The sequence below is a fragment of the Alosa sapidissima genome, chromosome 16, assembly GCF_018492685.1.
Source record: "Alosa sapidissima isolate fAloSap1 chromosome 16, fAloSap1.pri, whole genome shotgun sequence".
NCBI lineage: Eukaryota > Metazoa > Chordata > Actinopteri > Clupeiformes > Clupeidae > Alosa > Alosa sapidissima.
In genome coordinates, this window is record NC_055972.1 from 32,213,291 (window position 1) to 32,237,065 (window position 23,775).

The 23,775-nt window shown below is 39.7% G+C and overlaps 1 protein-coding gene across 7 annotated transcripts in view; it reads left to right on the forward strand.

The window, feature by feature from the left end:
- Nucleotides 1-23,775, forward strand: part of parga (poly (ADP-ribose) glycohydrolase a) — a 38,666-nt gene that overhangs the window by 3,682 nt on the left and 11,209 nt on the right. For all 7 annotated transcript variants that reach the window (XM_042066028.1, XM_042066030.1, XM_042066032.1 and 4 more), the window contains 9 exons: nt 1,420-1,542; nt 1,699-1,779; nt 3,191-3,265; nt 10,632-10,724; nt 15,527-15,681; nt 19,694-19,773; nt 19,898-19,958; nt 20,419-20,494; nt 21,784-21,931. In XM_042066028.1, the coding sequence (XP_041921962.1) occupies nt 1,420-1,542; nt 1,699-1,779; nt 3,191-3,265; nt 10,632-10,724; nt 15,527-15,681; nt 19,694-19,773; nt 19,898-19,958; nt 20,419-20,494; nt 21,784-21,931 (892 nt within the window). The remainder of the gene's footprint in view (nt 1-1,419; nt 1,543-1,698; nt 1,780-3,190; nt 3,266-10,631; nt 10,725-15,526; nt 15,682-19,693; nt 19,774-19,897; nt 19,959-20,418; nt 20,495-21,783; nt 21,932-23,775) is intronic.

A 23,775-nucleotide genomic window follows, 5' to 3' on the forward strand; every position in this document is an offset into this window, starting at 1 on the left:
GGTGTATATCTGGTTATTAGCTTTACTGCTTGCTTGAATCATTTTGGTTAGCCCAACTTTGTTTATTCAATGCCCATTTATTCATCTGCTGTTCTAAAAAAGGAAAAGATTATTCAACGCTACATGGCTTCCTGAAATCTTTGATCAGTGTATTGTACCATTCATTATATAGTAGGTCATGGAAATTCAGTGTTTTAGTCAGGGGAAAGTCATGATTTACATACCACGCTGAGCACGCCCGCTCTCGTCTGATCTAGGAAGCTAAGCAGTATCGGGCCTGGTTAGTACTAGGATGGGAGACCGCCTGGGAATACCAGGTGCGGTAAGCGTTTGGGGCAGCCGTGGCCTACTGGTTACCGCTTCGGACTTGAAACCGGAGGGTTGCCGGTTCGAACCTCGACCAGTAGGAACGGCTGAAGTGCCCTTGAGCAAGGCACCTAACCCCTCACTGCTCCCCAAGCGCCACTGTAGCAGGCAGCTCACTGCGTCGGGATTAGTGTGTGCGCTTCACCTCACTGTGTGTTTCACTAATTCACAAATTGGGATAAATGCAGAGACCAAATTTCCCTCACGGGATCAAGAGTATATATACTTATACTTATACTTTGAATTAAAGTGGGAACCCTGAAATTCACAAAGGCAGCCATGGACTTAACAACCAATGTAAATGTCTGCACAAATTTCAGTACAAAATTCAAGGCCAGATCGAGGCTTCATTTTGGATGCACATGTGCTCAAAAATCTGTGCGATCTAAAATTTTCATTGGTTGCACCAGTGCACTTAACATTTAATGTATTTAGGTCAATTCTGGTATATGTGTGTGTGTGTGTGTGTGTGTGTGTATGTATATATATATATATATATATGTATGTATGTATGTATGTATATATATATATATATATATATATATATATATATATATGTATGTGTGTATATATATATATATATATATATATATATATATATATATATATATATATATATATAGAGAGAGAGAGAGAGAGAGAGAGAGAGAGAGAGAGAGAGAGAGAGAGAGAGAGAGAGAGAGAGAGAGAGAGAGAGAGAGAGGGAGGATATACACCTGTTCAACTGCTGATTAACGCAAATAAAATGGCAACAACTCAATGCATTTAGACAATGCCAAGATGATCTGCTGAATGATAAATGATCTGCCACAAGCCTTGCATAGTTAATCATTACAAAGGTTACATGCATTGTTTAGGTACTCAATGTTGTGGGGGTCAAAGGCCAGTGATTTGCCAGGAACAAATGAGCTATGCCTGCATACCGGAGTAACGTTATTTTTTAATAATGAAGCAATTGGTTTTAGTGAGATCTTACCATCTTGCTAGATTGTCACAATAGTTCAGTGTCATCTCTCATGATTTTTTTACGATTTGATTTATATATTTCAACAGACAGATCTGCTTAGAGAAGGTGATGTCCCTGTCCCATACCCGAGCAAGTTCAGAGATGCTTGGGATGACGTTTCTGTGAAGCTGCCCTGTTCGGAGAAGAACCTCTTCCCAGTTGAGACAGAAGTAGGTTGTAGGTTGTAAGTAAGTGAAGTTGTTTTGAATGTGTTGACAAAATGGATTACAGTTGGTCATCAGCAAGTTAACAACTCTGATGATGGAATGGTAACTTTTGTTTTTATCTTTTTAAGGTTTGTTTAATAGTTCATATGTATGTTTTAGGGTGGAAACACTGTCCAAAGTAGATGGGACTTGATCTGTGCAGCTTTGGAAAGTGAATGCAAGAGTTCTCTGGACATTAGGGTGAGTGTACATCATGGAAACTAAACCCCATGTCATCGAGAAAGTTTTTCCTCAGCTTTTCTCAGATGTTTAAAAATGTAATGAAGTTCAGTGGAAATGAGGGTCAAAGTTCAAAATGGCAACTTCTAGACCATTGATGCATTGAAAAATACCCTCCATTGAATATCATGTTATTAACCTTGTAGTATTTCCATATGTTGGTTTTTTATGTGTTACAAGAACTATCGTGAGGCAATTGATATCAAGGTGAAGATTTCTGCTTTGGATTTTTTGTACATCATCTCTGAAAGGTCCATGTAGTTGGCTATGTAGAAAATTTAACTAGTATTGTACTTGTGGGGTGGGGATGGACATATTGTAACAAGTCATCCATGATGCAGGGGGTAGATGCAGGTTTCTTTATTCTGAGGTCACACCAGTCAACCAGCCAACTTGCAGCAGTATTAAAGCCAAGAGTATACAAGAATGAATATAAAACTACAGTCCAGACTGTTTAGAGAACAGAACAAAGTACAGGGCTTAGAGCTGTGTAGTATTACAAAAGCTGCTGAAAGACGGAATGACAGAGTAGCCTCGGGAGTCGTCACACATATTCATAAATATCATGGCTACTACTACGTCTTAGCAGAAAATCCAGGCATAGCAATAGACCTCTGAAGATTGTCTACGAAAAAGCTGCCATCTTTGCCCATATAATGAGATCGGGTATGTTGCAATTTTTCCTATGGGAAAATAGCATGGGGATTTTGAATTACTATACCTATATAAACTATCGCAGGACGAGGAAGTCGTTTTGCTACACACCGGTGTCCTCTGCCTCCGTGTTCGGTGCACCGAATCTCCTTATATGGACAAAGATGGCAGCTTTTTTTGTAAACAGAGTAACAAAAGGAATTCTGCATGTTAGAAAAGGAATAAAAATTGGATTGAAATGGCCAAAGAAGTGAGGTGATACAGTGGTAGAACTGTCATCTAGTATGCGGCAAACAAGAGTTTAATTCCCATTGAGTTCCAGTTTCACATTCTGTCTCTCGGTTCTTGGACTGGATTACTCAGTACTGGTCTGATTTTGGTCATTTATGTGGCAGGCCAATGTGTTTGAATTAGTGTATTTGAAGTACATGAGATGTTGCATAGGCTTTATGTCAACAACGCAAAACTCAAATCATAAAGTAAAATGTATTACAACTCCACCTGGTCTCCCATAGACAGTGGGTTTATCAATGCATGGAGGGGGTCTTTAAGTTAAAAAAAGGTTTTCATCCATTCAGAAAGCTATTCACAACAACCAGCAGGAAGCACCAAAAGTCCTACCTGAAGCAATAGGATTTTCAGTGAACCATTTAGTTTGCTTTCATGTTTTTACCACCTGGTAAATCTGAATGTTTCATTAACAATTATTATCTTCTAGGATGCAATTCTGAGATACAGTGCTGCTCATGCCAAGCGATGGGACTTCACTGCCCTAAATGTACTTTGTACTGATGTAAGTAAATTTTTCATTTTTACCAGATAATATTTCATAATTCAGTTACCTTCATCATTTCCCCTAGGAAGGGACATTTTGGACAAAATGGATCTAGTAAAGGGTTATCTTTGGCCGTGACATTCCCAATTATCAGAACTGCAGATGGTTCATTTGCATATGATAATATTATCTGAGAAAATTCAATGAAAACAACATGTCAAGTTTGCTCCAGGATTCTGTTTCGATCTCAATAGGACTCACCTGGTTAGAAAAAGGATAAATTAAATAAAAAAAATATATAGATGTTATTTCTATTCTAATCTGTTTAAAAACTTTACTAAATTTATTAGATTAGTAAATCGTATTAAATGTATTAAAAATTAGATCACTCAAAAAGTATCCTTGCGCTGATTTATAAATAGCAGTGAAGTTTTAATGAAGTAGATGGGTAAAGTTAAAGTATACAGTATAAGGGAGGGGACAGATCAGTAACAGGGAAATCTGCCCCTAACTCTAAATATGGTGTATTTGTTAACTGACTCCATCCTGTAATGTAAGGAGCCAGTGGCATTGTTAGAAACAGCATAACATGACAGTTTGTGGTCTGTTTGTTTCCACTGTTACCATGGTAGGAAACACAAATGAAGGAACCATAGAGTAGATCTAAGGTGCAAGTATAGAATTATGAAATACTGTTTTGTAGAAACGTATGTTAATTTGGGTGAAAGTCTGGAAATTTTAAAGTAATTCACAAAACACAAAAACCTGCAATCTGCAAACAGTGTTGAAGTTCAAAAGTGTTTCAAAAGGGAAAAGGTCTTTCAAAAAAGGAAAATTTCTGGCAGATCGCATTATTAACTTTGGGGCCCATGTTCAACAAATCTGCATTTAGGCACAGACTATCGAAGAGTGGAAAGATGAATTCACATGTTGACATGATGATAAAGAAGACAATCATTGAACTTCTTGAAGCTTAATAGGATGTATTATCTATCTATGAAGAGAAAACAGTGCAGTAAAGGGTTAATGTGGAGTTGTGGAGCTCTTCTCATTCATTTAGATAGGAGCCTGATCTTGTTAGGCTGAATTAACTGCCAGGATTCATTGGCAAATAAATAAAATAACTTATTCCTGTTGTCTTTTGCATGTTATAATAGACTAAATTCACAAGTCACACCTCAGAACTCTGGTAAAGACTTGTATGCTACAGAATCTCATTCCATGAAGTTGTCTTACTTTGTGTCATCTCGATTCTACTTTCAACCTGTGGAGGTTATGCTTGCTGCCTTGGAATACGACTAGCCGTGTGTTTGAATGCCCTGTAATGAAGTGGTGTTTCACTGACACGGGGGAAATGGCTGGTTTCTGGGTCTGTCATCTAGCTACACGCTCAATCGGTGTGAGTCTGCCCCTTCTGGTGCCTTCTCCCTGAGGGTTCTGTCTGTGAATGTCATCCAATTAAGACAGCGGTGGGCAATCAGCATGACATCAGCAGCTGCTCCCATAAGCCCTGAGAGGCACTGCTGTTTATTGAGCTTGAACACACCCAGCAGATGGACCACATTCGCAGCCAATGGCAGCCCTTGTCTGCCTGGCCCTGGGGAAGCGATTTAAACACAGTAGTGTATAGCGTTGGTGATGATTTCCAAAATTAAGGTTCATTAGAAACTATTTGTATTCTGGCCATGTGTGTCAACTTCAATGAACCACAATAATTCAGAGCATGTGCAGGAATTCTATTTTGAGCACATAGAGACATAGATACATTGTCCTCCAAAATATTGGCACCCCTGATAAAGTTGAGCAAACATATGTATAAAACAGAATCTTTTGATTATTTCATATTTGTTTCACACTGAAAACAAGATCTTGAATTTCCCCTTGGGGATCAATAAAGTATCTATCTATCTATCTCTATCTAGATTAGATAAATTAAAATCCAGATTTAATTAAAGTGAAAGTGGGGCCATCAGTTAGAGAAGCAGCATTACAAACTCAACAGACTAGAGCTGAACATTTGATTAATGTGAGATGAAAATGTATAGAAATCTGTAAATGTGCACCACAAAACACTGTGGGCACTAATCTGAATCCGCTGTGACAACTGCGTAAAGCTACCATGCTTCCAAAACTAAGCAGTGACAACAGGGGTGATGCCAGTAATTGTCAATGCCGTTGATGCCAGTAATTGCTGATTTATTGACGCATAGGTGGGCGCAATGAAACAAATGGGTCCTATTTTACCACTGTGTTGCATCACATCTTCTTTAAACAACAGTTTGTAAATATTTAGGAACTTAAGAGATCATTCCTCTTAAAATGAGCTCGGGGTCCAGAGAAGACATTTGTGCTTGATTTTGCCTGTATGTGCCCGTATTTGTGAATGGAGTGTCAAACTGTGTTCAGACTAGGGGTGTATTAGGTACACGTATTCGTACAGAACCGTTTAGGTATAGGATGTGTACCAAATGCAGTCTTTAACAGTAATCAACAATAGGCTTTTTTGCTTGTGCACCATATTTCAAATTACGAGTTCCCACACAAACATATAAGGATAAGTATATATACTAGGCAACCTAACCCCTCACTGCTCCCCGAGCACCGCTGTTGTAGCAGGCAGCTCACTGCGCCGGGATTAGTGTGTGCTTCTCCTCACTGTGTGTTCACTGTGTGCCGAGTGTGTTTCACTAATTCACGGATTGGGATAAATGCAGAGACCAAATTTCCCTCACGGGATCAAAAGAGCATATATACTATACTATATATATACTATATATACTTATACACTTACCGTAGTAAGTATGATTCACAAGTCGTAGGTAGGGCTGGGACGGCATGGATTTTTTCTTACCGCGGTTGAAAAGCAAGAAATGACACACACACGAAAGGTTGGGTTTGCTTCATCTTTTGATGATGAGTGTTGACATTTTGTTTCGAAAACTTTGAATCCATGTGATAACATGGTCCTCACATTAAACATCACGACATTACACACTGTCTGCACAATGTTTCACAGATTTTTTTTTTTTGTTGTTTTGCGGTGATGAGCTCAGACCGGCGGTAAGAGTCACGTGGCCGCGGTAATGCGGTAACCGTCCCAGAAGAGAAGACATGCATGATATGTCTTATGAGTTGAGCTCCTTTTTTGTGCGTATCGAGGTGGTTCGCGCAATACCTGCAATGACAGCTGCGTTGAGGAGCATCTCAGTCAGAGATGAGTATGTGATCTCCGTGTCGGAAGACGAGGTTTGGAAAGCTTTGAAATAAGTTAATGTCAGGAAGGCAACTGGCCCTGAGGGCATCTCTGGTGGTGTGTTGAGATCCTGTGCTGATCAGCTGTCTGGCGTGTTTACATCCATCTTCGATGACTCTAGCTCAGTCAGTGGTTCCGTTTTAAACAATAGGTTATAGTCCCTCTGCAAAAAATAAGAAGCCCTCATGCCTGAATCGACCTATAGCTCTCACATCACTACGGTAATTTCCTGTGTATTAGCCACATTGTGTATGAACCGCAGGACAGTGTTCTAGCATAGCTATACAGCATAGATGTAGCGAGTCCCTACCGAGAAAACCAGTCATGCACCTTCCAAGAGTGGCGCCCCACCAAAACTCACGAGAATCTGAAACCTTGTCAGTAGATATAGCTCTTTGGAGATAGTTTTTGCCTGTTGTTAATCCTTCACCTTCACAACAAAAGCATTTGCATTGTGGGGATAAGTCGCGAGAAGGTTGCTATTTACAATAGCAGAGTAACATATAAATACATTGTGACTCTAGAGGGAGCTCTAAACTCGCCAAAAATACCTAAACCTGCATAGTATACCCTTAATCTGATAAGAGTTAAAGTAATTTGGTGGAATTTCAACACTTGGTCAAGAACTTTAGTCTAATTGAAATACTCAGTGAATACACAGTGAAACAATATGGAACTTCATTATAATACAGTATACTAATGTGAGTTGTCTCTGGTGGTTTTGACACCTAACTAGTCTGCTAAGAGTAGTTCTTGTGTATTTTAGTTATGTCTATTTCACGGTCACACTTTACTTGGACAGTAAAAGTTGTGATGTTCCACCTATGACCAACAGAGGACACTGTAATCTCATGTTTTGAAACACTAACTAAAACAATCTTGAAGGGCTTGTGGGGGAGCTATATGGAAATCCATTTTATAAAAAAAAAAAAAAAAACACACACACACAAACGGCATTCATCTTTATCAGTAGTTTTCCCATGGCCAATTGATTTAATAAAATTAATTTAGGAGATTTATGAACATCACTATATAACATCACAATACAACTGTTGTTATATTGTGTAGGAATTATGATAGCCACTGTATGTGTCAATGTCTAACTCCTTTTATGGTGAAAGGCTTCATTTAATTGCATTTATTGGAGTTTTCCTGCGATGCTTGAACAACTGTGAAAGGCTTTGGGTGCACTGCTTGACAGCAGAGGTATGATGGCTGTGAGAAATGAAAGTCAAATGTGGATATGTCTTGAAAGTAGTCATGGTGTTGATCATTAAATGAAGAAGTCAGATGAGGTTTGATGAACACTGAGACCTGATGAATAGCAAAATGCTGTACACTCTAGTCGTAGAGCACATTTCCTCTGACTGAACATTGCAGTGTCTTCTGTAAAACAAGTGCATAATTGGTATGTGCAGTATAGGAAGACAAACTGTTGAAGATTATGAAGGAGATTTAAATACCCTGACAAATCCCTTCCAGACACTTCCTCATTTCTGTCGATAAGGGGTTAAACTGCAAATTATGCTGGCAGTTCTTTTGCTGTGCCCAGAGAGCGATCTTATTTAAGAATGGGGAAACCTGAGCTGTACTAGTAGTCAGTCATTTTTTGACAGTACTTCTCCCTCCTGATTATTTTGTCAGATGGTAAAGACACTGAGGCCACAGGGCCAGTGTGCATGGAGTGTATGGTGTGTTGGTGTAATCTGTGTGAAAAGCTGTCAGCCTGGCTGTGATTTATCAAGCCCCTGCTCCTGCTACCTCAGCTCTCCTCCCAAACCAGCCTGTCAGCCCACTCCATATATTACACCCAGAAGAGTGCTTTATGATGTCAGCTGGGTCATTTCTTATGACAGCATTTAGTCAGGCCTCCTTTGCGCCCTTATAAATGCTCCTTGACTAAATTGCCAGCCAAGGCTTCCTGTTAAGACGTACACTACCCTGCTGCGTATTGCCTAGATTGGCCATTTGCATCTGTTCCAGGAATCCCATTTAATTTGGCGAGCGCACCCGCTAACCTTGATGAAAAGGCAGGGGTGACTGATCACTGTGACATTTGGAGCCGATATGTTTCTAAATAAGAGTGTTGTAAATCTTCACTGTGGTTGGTGGTAATGCCCCTGTGTTTCATGGAATCCCAGAGTTGCTGAGAAGGCAAGCAAGTTTTGGGTTCCCCTACAAGACAGTAATGAATTGGTGTGGGGCAGTTTGCATTTCATACGATATATGAAGTTATATGAAGTATACTGTGTAGGGTGACAACAAGCAATTATTTAAATGGTCAATGAATCTGTAGATTTGTCCATACCTCATAGTCTTTTGCCAGTATAATTAGCAATGTTATATGTTCATTTTGGTCTCTTTTTTGTGTGTGTGTTCCTAGATGGCTGGTGTGAATGACAAAATGTGTTTTTTGGTCTTTCCCCCACCTATCCAAGACCATATACTATCAAAATGAATTTGAAGATGATACCAAAGCTTCCTGATAAAAGTATCCCATGCTAATTGTTACATAGTGTTGACCTAAGAAGTTTTTATCTTTTCACCAAAAAAATAAATAATTAGTTATTCATTTAGTATTTGACAATTAATAGATCAATTGAGTAATTGTTGCAGTTTGCTACAGTCATGGGAGGACAGCATATGTCTTTATTATTTTTTTAAGGTACACTGTTATTGTTTTAGTGATATCATGCCTTGCAGGGGTTTTTTTCTTGCAGTTGTGAAAAAATATTTTCACCTAACCTCTAGTTTTGAGGGGGTTTACTTTTATTTCTCATATGAAAACTTATGTGGAGCTAGGCCTAATATTGCTCTCCTTTTCCTTTGGGGGTTTAACTCATAGACTCAGGGAAGGGCTATTTTTAATTAAAGTTCCATAGGTCATCTCTGTATTTTCTCCTGTAGAAATACAAACACTATGAACTATAATCTAACCGCAAGGTAGATAGCACTGACATGCTTGCACCACCACTGGCAGTTTTAAATGTAGTTTAAAAACGTTTATTTTTTCTCTGGCTTTTACTTTGGGCTGAGGGGGACTTCAGGGTTTATTTAAATAATAGAACAATTTTAGTGGCATATTTGATCTGCTAATGTGTATTGTTTTGATGATCATATTGTTTTTACTTTACTGATAATTATGACAGAGTGTCTATTTACACCCCCGGTACGAATAGCCTTGGCCACACAGCTGAGCTATTCACACCCTGTGACATAACAACAAAAAGACATTGCTCACGTGCACAAAAAACATGGCGGATATTTGTTTTTTCGTCAACAGAAAGTTAAAAATTCTGAAAGGTTTCGGCACTAATATCTGTTCAAAATAAGTTTTAGATTGAAAAGTTGTGTTTTATTTTCATAATCTTTGTTCAGTGAACACATACAACCGTCAGTTTGTTAGTTAACAGAAATTTCGTGAATATGAAGCTCAGGCCTATGAACTATAAGTTTACCTGCAAACATCCCTCTAGTTGTGGAAGTAGACAGTGCAGTGGTCACAGACATGCTTTAGTACGTGGAAGACCGGGGTTCGATCCAGAGTGAGTGTGCACGTGTACCAATGTCTCTGGAGAGAAGGCGCACAATTTGAACAAGAAAGCGGTTCTCAAACGGAAGTTTTGATTGCAACAATTAGCTAGTTCACGCACCAGGGTGTAAATAGCATACAGTACATTACTATATACACCAGGGTATGTGTAGCATCCACTTCTAACAATACATTGATGCAAACAGCATACCTTATTCAGAGTGTCTATTCATGGCAAACAGCATTCAGGGTGAGCTATTCACACCCAAAACAAAAACCTGTTGCTCATTTTTTTTTTTTATACATTGTGTGATCATTATGCTAGAGTAAATGCACAGGGGTGCAAATAGCATACACTGATATTTGTACCGGACGGGGTATTAATAGAACACATTGCTGTGTGCACCGGGGTACAAATAGAATTTACTTCTAACTGTGCCAGGGTACGAATAGCATACACTGCTAATTGTACCAGGGGTGCAAATAGCCTTACCCTAATTATTAACTTTATTTCTCTTAGAGCCTATTATTTTAAGTTGTATGTCATTTGTTTAATTGTGCTACAGTTATCTTGACCTTGGCCTGTTTGCTTTCTGCAGGCTCTGGAGCACAATGAGGTCCAACGGCTGTTTGAGGTCCTTCTCCCCAGCATGGTTCAGCTCGCACTCAGTGCCCCTCACCTCTGCACACAGGTAAACACACAGGAGCTATCAGGAGTCATTAATCAGTACATTTAAATGACATTCGAAAAATTGTGTTATTCCGAGTAAACCAGACTTTTAAAATGAATAAATATCTTTTATTCTGACTAACCCCCCCAGATAATGCGTTTATGTATACACTCAATTGGACAAATTAGCCTATGCCCTCTGTACATGCGTACCTCTGGATAACACTACAGCCAGCACTGACGTGGTTGTCTTCAGCCTTTTTAGCTTGGCTACCAAGCTAACTACCTAAGACCTATGTCACAATGCTACATACTCATAGGTTGCACCTTATTTCATTTAAATGTGAACTTACACAGGGCTCTACAGTGCGCCCATTTCACTCGCACATGCGAGTAAAAATGATGGCGTGCGAGTGCAAAAAAATATTTAGGCGCACTGGTGCGAATGACTTCTAACCATGTCAATGTTTGTCTACAAAATACACCTCAACATTAAGAAACATTACTGGTGCAAACCATAGAATCACGTCGCAAATGCAGCATAAAAACTACAACTCCCATCAACGTTAGCAGTTTCGCGTTGTGACTCGCTAGTAGTCGCTTCTATCAAATCCAAGAGCACGCAGAAAAAGTGGAAAGTTAGACTAGCCAGCCAAGATGCAAAGATTGAAGAAATTAGTTCTTCTATCCACCGAATTCATCGGATTTTGGAGGAACAGGATGAGATTCTGAGAATGCAGTGAGAGAAGAAAAGGTAACCTAACATGCCTTTTAGCCCAGTTGACGTATTGGCTGCAATATGCAAAATATAGCTGTAGCGAACACAGAAGTAGCTTCCCGTAATACTCCCATTTTATTCAAAGGTAGAATGCTACTGATAACTCCAGGCTTCCACGCATGCTTGTTTGTTTACACCGAATACAAGCTGAAGTGCAAAACGAAAGTAGGCCTAACGTTTGCCTACTGCCCCCATCAATGCAGATATTTCAAATAAAAAGTAAAAGTATAAAAAATATATATATCCTTGATTAGCCTATGTTGGGTTTTGTGGATGAGAAAATGTTGTAGTTAGCTGTTTTAGGCAGTATGCAGTCAGATAGGTCACCATGGGCATATTTGGATTAGCTACAGATGGATTCACAAATAAATAAATTAGCCTACATTTGGCAGGGTACTTGATATACAGGCTAAATGCAAATATGGCAATGTATTATACTATTTTACATTAACAAAATGTAGGAAAATAGAACAGACTGAAAATAAAGTAGGCACTGATCTTTAAAATCCTATTTCCTGTAGCCTAAATGTTGTCAGTCATTCTTAATATTCGCAATTGGTGCACTGGCATGTTTAAGTGTTAGCTGCAGTGTAATGTTAGATTAACTTGGGCGCACAAGTGCTCCTGGAAAAAAATGTTAGTGTAGAGCCCTGTTACATCCCAACAACAAGTAATGTTAACTATTTAACTGTTACACTGATAATGCAGAGTTTGCTAGTTAGCAAGCTAATGAAGCTAATATAGAATGTTTTGGTGTTTATGAACAGGAAGGGGGGCAAATTGCCACCTAGCGTAGCAGAGTAATCTGTTATGTCAATAAATAGATTCCCTTCCAGTGCATGTATACTCAGACAACGACCCCACCCCACCCCCCACAAAATATTGACTAAAATTAAAACCGAGTAATTCCAGTACATTTTATATCTCTTGCCCTGTGCTTGTTATGCATAACAATAGGATCATTACGAGGAGGTACACAAAACTTAAAAGGCCAGATGTGTTGCATATGCAATGTTTCCATGGTACATCTGCTGTCAGAGCTGCCTTCATGGATTGCTGACTTTTTAAGATGGATATTCACAGAGGTACTCATCCCATGAGAACCATACTATAGCTTATCATACAGTGCCTGGCTTTAGTAGCATTACAACGGCAGATAAACATTATTAATGTTTTGCCTATGTGTTTTAGCATCACCGCCTTTATCAGAGCATCATAATTAGGCACTTACAAAAAAAGACTTTATCGATGTATAAATCACCCTGTCCAAGGGTCATCTGCCAGGTTGTGGAATAACAGAAGAAATGAAGAATGAAGAGCTTAAGTGATTCAAATGAATACAGGGAAATATTTCTGAAACTACACGCAAAAGTTCCAACTGATTTCCAATTGAACTGCACTAGACCCATAGAAAAGAAAGTGGAAGTTGCATCACACCACTCAGATACTTAAAGAAAGGTTGACTCTGGAGGAAGATATGAAGAAGAGAGAGCCGCTACTCCAGTTCAGCCGTTACCCCAAAAATCTACAGAGCTCAATAGTTCATAGAGTCCATAATCAGGTAATACTATATAATCTATAATACTGGAAATACTATGTCATTGGTAGTGTAATGGATAACAATGTAGCCTTTGACACCGAAGTGCTTGGTTCAAACCCCACATGAACTTTTCAAAGTTGCTTTGGACAAAAGCATTTGTCGAACCAGGCCTGTATCATTTCAAAGCTTATGTACAGTAGTACTCCCTTTAGATTGGAGGGCTGCAAAACAACTTGACTCATAAATAGACTATATTAGTTAGTCAATCATCTCAGTGTATCTCCGTTATCTTTCTAAATAATGAACTATATGTTTACATGCGGCTATGGGCTTACCATTAATAAACGTGTGTTATGCACAAATTAAACATTACATGCTTGGTTGAATTTCCTATTGTGATGCCGTGTTTACAACATCAACTATTTTTCAAATGATTGCACACCTATGAAGTATCTCCAGTTTTCCAGGCATCAAACGCACCCTCTGATTTGCGCTACTGGAACAGAAATAAGGCAATGTGTGTTGCCTTCAGAAACCCTCATTATAGCCTCTCTGGGGCCCGGACACCCTCTTCTCCTTTTCTGTGTGGTCTGGAGAATCATAGGGCCACAGGATGACCAACTTGTATGTTTGTATGTTGGTCTGAAGGGGCCATGTCAACCCATCCCATATCCACTCATTTGAGGTATAGCGCTACCTAGTAAAAAATGAAAAAGTCAAAACATGCATGCACACACACACACACACACACACACACACACACACACACACACACACACAGACTCACACATGCACACACACACACACAGACTCACACATGCACACACACAGGCACTAGGGCTGTTACTTTACGTTAGAAAATCACAAGTTTCGAAAACTGAAATAGGTACACTATTATTTTTAAACGAATTAAACAAATAAAAAAGATAGATGTAACAAAACTCACAAACCAGCAGAAAAGGAAAATAAAGAATTCCGAAAGTGCAGTAGGCATTGCGAAAGCTAAAAAGAAAATTCCCACCAATATTACGCACCGGAAACAGCTGTTTCAATCGGCTGCTGTGCTTCTGGTATTTTGCCAAAAAATGGAGGACAACGCGATCAACCTGTGCGACATGAGCGAGACGAGTGATAAGACCTAATAACTTGAGGTGTTCGATATGGAAGCACTTTGGGTTTTGGGTAGATCAAACTATGGAGAAGGACAAAGCGGTATGCAAACTGTGCAGTGAGTTCCTACGTAGGCTACATGAAATTTGTTTGACATTTCTAATCGTAAACACAGCCACGTTGAAGCCTGCAGTAATGTTTTTCACTGATGTTATGGCAGTCCACTTGTTTTTCGAGAATGTTGCACTCCTGTTTGTCATTGTACACGAAACTTCACGCCAATAAATCATCAGAAATATTGCTGGCTTGTGCGTCTTCAAGCGCCCTCTTTACATTCGTCCTAATGCCTGTTAGTTGTCCGTGGATTGGAAACGTCTTTAGACATAAAAAATCGTTTCAATACGCTTATATCTCAAAAATCGAACAAGATTTTTTCACAAAAGTGACAGCCCGAACAGGCACACACACTCACGCAGGCACACACATAAACACACATACGCATCCACACACACACAAAACGCACGCAAGCATGCACAAGCACACACGCACACATAAAGACACAGGCACACACAATACACAGGAACGCGCACACACATACACAAGCACACACATACACAAGCACACATACACTTAAATGTTCGCACGCCGAACACATACACATACAATTAAATGCTTGCACGCACAAACACACACACATACATACACACACACACACACACATAAACACACTCACATACACACACACACACACACACACACACACACACACACACACACACAAAAACACACACGCACACCCCATTACCCCCATATACACACTCACAAGTGAACACGCACACAGAAACTCACATATGCACAAAAACAAACACACTATGCACACACTCAACATACACAAAAGTTGTTAGAGTAGGGGCTGCAGTAGGAGATGGAGACCAATTGACAAACATGATTTATTTTTGTGGAGAGAATTTGCAGGACTGAGCGGCTGTCATAATGGTGTACCGTTTTGCGGTACATCTAGTTGAACTCCATCTTGCAGTTGAACATTTTTTCTGTCAGATGTACAGGCTTCATATGACTTCAGTTTTCATTGCATCTTATTTTGAGTGCTTATCCTGAGTGCTTTGCCTTGACATAGCAGTCACCAGGGTCTTATCTTGTATTTATGTTCCTGTTATTAATGTTTTCATTGATTAGTAATCCAGTCTGCCATCAAGAGGCTCTTTAGGTCCAATCACCGCAGATGGATGACCCTCTGTGCTGATGCTGAATCCAGCAGAGCACCTTAATTACTGCAGGCCATTTGCTTAATGTGATTCTGCCCTCCTCTTATGTTAAATGGTTAAACTAATTCTCCCGGCCTTGTGCTGCTGGCCTCACCTCTCCCCATGTACAGCCAATCCCCTTGCTGAAGCAGAGGATGAATCACTCCATCACGTTGTCCCAAGAGCAGATCGCCTGCCTGCTGGCCAATGCCTTCTTCTGTACCTTTCCTCGACGCAACGCCAGAAAGCCAGAGTATGCCAACTACCCAGAGATCAATTTCTACAGGTATAGTTTCTCATTCAAAGCACAAGTTATTGTGGGTGTATTAGTTGAGTCAAAACCATCTTATTTATCCATTAATTGTAAAGCTGTGATTGTATTGAACCAATCTGTCAAGAATCCATGGACATTACCTCGACCAAACGGTTGAAGCTGTTTAAATTTTGGAGTCTTGAAGAAAACTTCTAAAGCATGTTTCCAACCATGTACTTGTTCTCTAATGCCCTCAGGTGTAATTACACTCAAAATGGTCATTCCAATATACATTTCTATTAGCAATTGCTTTCAAGGAATAATGACAAGGTCCAAGGGGTGAATTATTAGCACAGGCATTTATAGACTATGTTAATATTTGTTAAATATGAGGCTCACTCCACATAACAACAGACATTTTTGAAAATATTATTTTCCCCTGTGCATTTTCAAAATATTCTGTGTCCAAACAGAAAAACAAAATCAAGTGAAATTAACTTTTTCTTGAATAACCTAAACTGATAGCCACAACTAAACAGCACTAAGTATTACGATAAATCTTAAAATCTTTATCAACAGCAAGAACATGGTTTGGGCGATCAGAATTTTTCCAGTAAAGTAAACTTGCTTCTGTCCATTAGAGCCAACACCAAAGACATGAGGCAAATGGCAAAATGTTGCAGTTCTTACTTCTAAACAAAGCTAATTTACATTGCAGTCTGCATTTCAGACTTCTTTGTTGCCACGACAGTTTGACAGGTGCCGTTATTCAAAATCCCCATGTTATTTTCCCATAGAAAATATAGCATGGACCCAGATCTCCTGTTATGGGCAAAGATAGCAGCTTTTGTGTAGGCGAACTTCAGAGGTCTGTAGCTGGTGTACTTACAGTGCATTATGGGAGATACCACACAGCACATTCTCCTCTTGAGCAAACTTGCAACGCATCCATGCAGGCAACTGCATTAGATAACCTTCAAATAAACCCCCACAGATGTCTGAAATGTTTTCCCCTTATTATATAGTATCAGGTGACTAACTTTTAGACACCTCTTAGATATCATCTTTTTGTTGATTAAGGCTTCATTAGTCACAGCTGGTCATCATGTGATCAGCCAAGTTAGTTTGTCTAAGAGATATACACCCTTGGTAAATATGACCCAATGTTATTGGGAAACCTTACCCTGGTTAACCTCACACTCATTCTTGGAGATTACCAATTATCAATTAAGTGCACAGTGTCTTCCTGACCACCACTGTATATTTCTGTGTTTTTGCGATTGTAAATTTACCTTAAATTTGTCATCTTGCTCATTGGTGGTTGTCTGTGGCTGTAGTTTAGTGTTTGTTTTTGGCTAACTCTGATGAATATCCCTGTGTCATACGATCGTGTGGGATGCCGTACGTAGGAGAGGACAAGTTGGCGTCTGTCTGATTACCCACTACTGTTAACCTCTCTGAAAACTGGTCATGTGGCACACTGAAAACGATGGCTATCAAACTTAATTAAAACAGATGAGTGTTGTGCTGTACTAGGCTGTGATAAAGTGCAGAGTTATCCATCTCATATGTGTTTGTCCTCATCCATCAGCCACTGACCGCTTTAGGCTCCACCCCGCTGCATGAGAATGCAGAACTGATTTATTTACTGGGCTGTTATTCTGTCTGTTATTAGATTTGAGGATGCACTGCTGGGATATTTCTCTATTACGGCTATATGACATTTTGTAAATGATTAGGTCCTGTCAGTCATATTGGCAGATGGGTGTGACAATCCCATTTTCTAGTCCATTTTACCCCCCTCGACCTCCACTAAACTAATAAGATGTGACCAGTTCTGACTTAAGTGGTATCACACTGGGTGGGAGTGCATGGAAAATTTTATCTCGAACAGAATTTCTGCCCAGATGATGATGTAACTAATTAAATTCATCAATTTGACAAAAGAATTAGTACAGTGATGTTGGCTAACAGCACACACACATGAACTCCTGACTATGGAAAAGCTGTATGATATTGTCCAGAGCTGTTTGTCTTCTTTTTAACCAATCATGAAGTATAATTAGGCACCAAAATAGCCACTGAATTTGAAATGAATCATTGTTTAATGAATACAATTATATGTAGCTCTCCATGGCAAAGCTTCAGAATTGACCCTGTTGTCTTCCAAATATACCATGTTTTTATAAAGAAGAACACACAGCACATAGCATTTACTGATGCTATTCACATTTCAAACATTCTCCGTAGAGCTTCAAATCCCCCCATTTCCTTTTCACCATTGTCAGCTGCAGATTGGATGATCTCTGTTTATCATCCCTTAGTCTGTGGTGGCTTTACATGGCAGTTAAGATTAGGGGTTGACCGATATGTTTTTTTGCAGTTAACACCATGGGCTAAAACCAAATACTTTTTTCTGAATACAATTGTGTCAACCAAAACCATGACCAGCAGTAATGTTTGGCTTTTTTTAATTCTTACATTACAATTACTGCAGACTAGAGATTTTAGTTTGGGCTGGAATGGAGTAAGTGGCATTTCTGATGCATCTCCTATAGTGCATGTGGCCAGTCTGATGCTGCAGTTTTGTCCTGTTTTTTCCCCATCAGAACCAGGCAAAGCCCTTAGCCTGCAGCCATTCTGCACTAAGGAGTTTTAAGCGCAGGAGCAGAAAGACAGGACAGCTAATCCAAGTAGGCGATGGATCGTTATGCCGCAGCCCTCTCTAATTGAGCGACTGTCCATCAGTTTGTAAATTGTCCGCTGTCTGATTGTTGCAAGAGGGAGGTTGATAAGTGGATTGCTGTTTTGGCAGAACTGTCAAGGGCTGCCCTTCAATAAAAGGGAAATAGGCAGACATCCTCAGAGCTGTTTGCCTAAAACGTGGGATTTGAATGGATCTGGAAGTTGTGTAATAATTCCCTTGTGAAATATATGAAAGTAATGGTTCAGAAAGCAAAAAAAAATAAGAAATCATTCGACAAAATGTAAGGGCTTTTGTACAAATAAGCTAATTTACCTATAATGCTTACATCTTTGCTGAATATTTTTCCGTGTTGGAATGTTAAATGGACAAACAATGATTTTTTTTTAAACTTAGGTGAACTGTACTCTGAAAAGCCATTTAAAGCATAACAGCAGGCCTTTTTAATGGACAAAACATCATAACCAAAATGTATTTGTGCGTTTCCCTCACAGTTTCAATTCTGTTACTTATTTTTATATTATGTAATTATTTACTTTCTATTAAAGGACAATACTTTGTTTCCAACTTTAAAAGCTTGCTCTCATCTTAGCAACCATTTTCATGTCAAATCAGGCTGCCCTCTGGGCTTGCATTACACAGAATTGGCTCTACTGACTAAGAGGGAGGGGTGAAAAAAATACATGCTGGAATAGACTGTAATAAATGAGCTCGCTCTTTTTCCCTGAAGGGCTTTTAGTGCATCAGCTTTGCTTTAGTTATTTCATTTGTTCACTGCCCCCCGACCACCATCCTTTTTAGGGCATGGCTGGTGCATGGGGTGCAGTGGATGAATGCAGGGGTGTGAGAGAGTCTGTGTTACTCATAGAAAGACCCATGTGAGAAGAGTAGCCTCTGTGTTGGGATGTCTTATTCTCAAGCCTTTTGGATCGAGCCCCTTCAGACCATTATGTGTACTTTGAAACCTAAGGAAAGAAGCCCCCCAACCCCCCACCCCTGGCTTCCTCTCAGTGCTGGCTTCAGCAATGTAGCACAGTGGTGGCCTGGGGCTCTGTCATTTTATCTCTGACTGAGGCCTCCACCAGTGTAGTTGGGAGAAGGAAGCACACAGGGCTCAAGCTTTGCATAAGTCATGTATGATAGTGCGCTGATTTGTCACAGCCACCAGACAAGTTTTAATCAAACAGTTGTTTACAGAACAATAAAACACCACCAGGTTTTTACAAATGGCTTAGAATCTTGTCATGTAATAACGATTATATTTACTTTTATTTAAATCTAGAAATGTAATATTTTCAACTCAGCAATTATGTTATTTTCTTTCTAATTCATTTGTTAAAGGTTGTTTGAGGGCTCTTCTCCACGAAAGATTGAAAAACTGAAAACGTTGCTGTGTTATTTCCTGAGAGTCACCGAATCCAGTAAGAATTGACCAGCATGCTCTATCAAACATCTAATATTCTAGTCAGTGGATTCATGTGCTGTGTCAGAAGAGGCTCAGTTGTGGCCCTCTTAGTGATCTTGTTTGTTTTCTCTTCTCGTCAGGACCTACGGGCCTTGTGACGTTCACCAGACAAAGCCTTACCAATTTTCCTAAATGGGAAAGGTGAGTGAGTAAAGCCCAGTGCCACAGCAGGCAGGTTTAGGGGTGACTTGTGATTAATGGGAGAGATTTAAATCTATGACTGTTTTTATATTGAGCTTTGTGCTCCAGTCGCCAGTCTTTTTCATTAGAAAATTCTCTCTGTGATTGCATTTGCCGGATTTGAGGGGCTATTCCTTCAAAATGCTATTTCTTTGACTAATGGAGCTTGGCACCCTGTAGGTGGTAACCTTGCCCAATGTTTGTAAAGGCTCACAGTCTGACAGTCTGACCGTATAATCCAGCCAGAAGTTACATTTAAACTTATTAAAGAATTCCATTTAAATTGCAGTAGTAACTTAAGGTTGCTGCTGTCATTCCAAAATTACAGCAATGGTACTTTTGTCTGTTGTCATAGTAACTATACATTAAGGAAACAGCCTGTTGTAGACTTTGAATTGACATGTCCTTTTGACTGTTAAAGCTCCCGCACTCTACTTTCACGATTGCACATTACCTGTGAGGGCACTATTGAAGATCATGGATATGGCATGCTTCAGGTAAGATGTAGAATGATCTGGAACCAAATATAAAAGGCAGTGTTTCCCATTACATTGACTTATTTGTGGCGGCCCACCACAATATCAACATTGACCACCACACAATGATTTTCCAGGTTGTACTAAATTGTGCTTAAATCTGGTTAGCACATAACCACGCTGCGCTAATTTGCTAAAAACTGCATTCAAGTTAATTCTGCAAACCTACCACCACAAATAGAATTCAATTCTGTGGGAAACACTGAAAGGTGGTCTGCCCCCAACCCATTACTATTTTCTCCATAGTGTGTACATGGTCTTCTTGAAAATTAATTGATTATTTAACAAACTCATGTTGTAGCAAGAGTGCCATTGTTAATGTCAGTATATAAAGGATAACTATTAAGCAAATGGTGTATAGTAGGCATTACATCACTGTCAGAATGTCAATTCACGGAATCTTTTGGTCTCATAGACCTTATACAGAGCTTAATTACCTGAGACCTGAGTGATTGACTGAACAGCTCATTTTACAAATACCAGACAATAAATACTAAGGCATTCTTAAAGTGCAGTTCTCCATCATCTTCCATACATTTAATCACAATCAATCAGGTCAATTAAGGCCAGCATCTTTTCTCCTCAGCTGTTTGTGTGTGTTCATGTGTGTACTCTCACACTTGGGCTTATGCCCCAAAAATGCTCTCCATGACCAGGGCTAGTGCACCCTCATGTTTGACCTGTAGAGGTTCGGTTCTTCTGCCCCCTTCCTTCACCGCCTCTTTTGCTAAGGGATGGGGGGGCATGATGACAGCTGCTGCATACACGAGTAGCAGTGCATGGGATCTCATGAGGCCACTGGGCCCTAGTGGCCAGACTGACGGATGTTTCTGGAAGGGCTGGCTGGGGCTGACAGTCTGTCAGGGGCTTTGAGAAGAGGTGCGACAGCTTGACCTGGAATTGAGCGACCTGATCAGTGAGATCAGCTGGCAGCCTGCCACCATCTCCCTACCTCCCCCTTGCTCTATGGGCCAGTGAATCTAGACCTGACAGCCTGCAAAACAGACCATCATACAGACACTCCACTGTTTTGATTTACTTGGGCTTTCTTCAACAGCTCAGTGGCTTTTAGCCTTGGGTGGCTCAGCTCCTTCTTAGTACACTGAAGTCAAACACAGAGAGTGCTGATGTATAGCAAGATTACAGAGGAATGTTCTGAAAAGAAATGCCAGAATGTCACACTATTAAATGTGTGTAAGACTGGTGGTCTGGAGAAGTCTGAGGTTTTGCAGTGATTTCTGCCGTTATAGGTGGACTTTGCCAACCGACTTGTTGGAGGAGGGGTGACTGGGCAGGGCCTGGTGCAGGAGGAGATCCGCTTCCTCATCAACCCTGAGCTGATTGTATCACGACTCTTCACTGAAGCCCTGGACCACAATGAGTGCCTTATTATCACAGGTCAGCACACACAAACACACATTGCCCACTATGACTAGGTTAATTGCATTGACTGCAATTGCTATTTTAGCATGGAATTTAACAGAAAGTAAGTGACAGACAGAGAAAGTATGGGTGGTGGGCAAGAGAGGAAATAGAGCTGGATCATGGAATGAAGATAGCAAGGTGCAAGATCTGTAATGCTCTCACTACAAACACAGATAGGTCAGCCAACAGTGAATTGCTGTAGGCCAATTGGGAATGAATCATGGCCTGCACAAGAAGTTGTGTGGTATATTGTGTTAGATAAGATCTGATCTTCCAAATATTCTATATCATACAACAGTTAGATCCGGTCCAACTATTTATTAATTTCTGATTGGATAAGAGGCATTCCATGAGTCATCACGAGTGGGGGTATCCCAACACAACCCCACTCAAGACTTTTTACTGTTAGTAATCATTATGCATATTGCATTGAATTATCCAAGTCGAACATTCCATTCATTCGTAGCGAGAGAGAGAGAGACGTTTTCATAACGTCACTTTGGAATGAGAAAAACGCAAAGTAGGTGGCTGGCAGATAGGTTGTAAATGAGCTTAGACGTATTTTTGGGTTACAAAACCAAAGTTTTTAGATTTAATAGTAATGAGTGCCGTGCAACCCTAGATGGTCCAAATGGATGGAGTAATGGATGGTTGGTAAATGGTGGAAACATGTGACATCGGGATGGACAATATCCATCAGGATCGCACCATATGTATAGAGCTTGGGATTGTGCCGTAAAATCACTATGAATTGTGGGAATCACGGAAACACTATTTTATTGTTATTGCTTGTGTTTGATGCCAATGAAACAGTCTTTTGGACACAAAATAAATTATTTCATTTTGCTTGTTAACCAAACTTGCTAGCTAGCTAGCTAGCTAACATTAGCACAGTAAACAGAAAGTGAATAGGAACGGCTAGTGATGTTCGCTAGCTAGGTAGCAGCTAAGAACTTGGACTGATTAAACTTGTATATTGTTGCAAACTAACCTGAAATAACACTCATTCAGCAACTTTGTGGTAGTCTACTAGTTCTATCAAAACTATCGTAGGTTAGTTTATCAACTGTCTCTGGGTCTAGAGCCTTTGAGACAAAGGCAAGTCCACAAGAGTTTTGCTAAGACAGTGACCAATCACAAATAAAGTTATTTTTCTCTTTATTTATTTTGTTGGAAAATACAATTTCAATGTCAAAATGTTAGGAAGACATGTGGCTTGTAGAAAATGGGTTCATAACTTACATTGCTCAATGTAGGGGAATTTTGCAGATGAATCCAAGCTAATGTTACCAAAGTGCTAATGTTTTTCTTTGCATGCAGACAAAGACAGAGCTGTATTTCCCATATGTCCCTTGCTGGTCACCATTTTTTTAAAATGCCGCACATACATGGAGAGTCGACCTCAGCTATGGGGAGAATAAGTATTTGAACCCATGCTAAAGTATAAAAATATAAAAACATCTGTTAGAAATTGATCTTAATGCCTTAATTAAAACAAATAGTAAAAATCCAACCTTTAAGGACACCAATTTTCTTAGTGAATGAGGAAGTACCGTAAATAAATAAATGTTCTTCCTTATATTACAGGGGCAATAAGTATTTGACCCCTATGTTAAATTCCCATAGAGGCAGGCCACTTATTTCATGGATCCAGGATACTATGCATCCTGATAAAGTTCCCTTGGCCTTTGGAATTAAAATAGCCCCACATCATCACATACCCTTCACCATACCTAGAGATTGGCATGGTGTGTTTTTCAGTTAGCCTATTAGCTGGTTTGGTTTGCATTGAACCCAATGAGCATTTTAGTCAACTT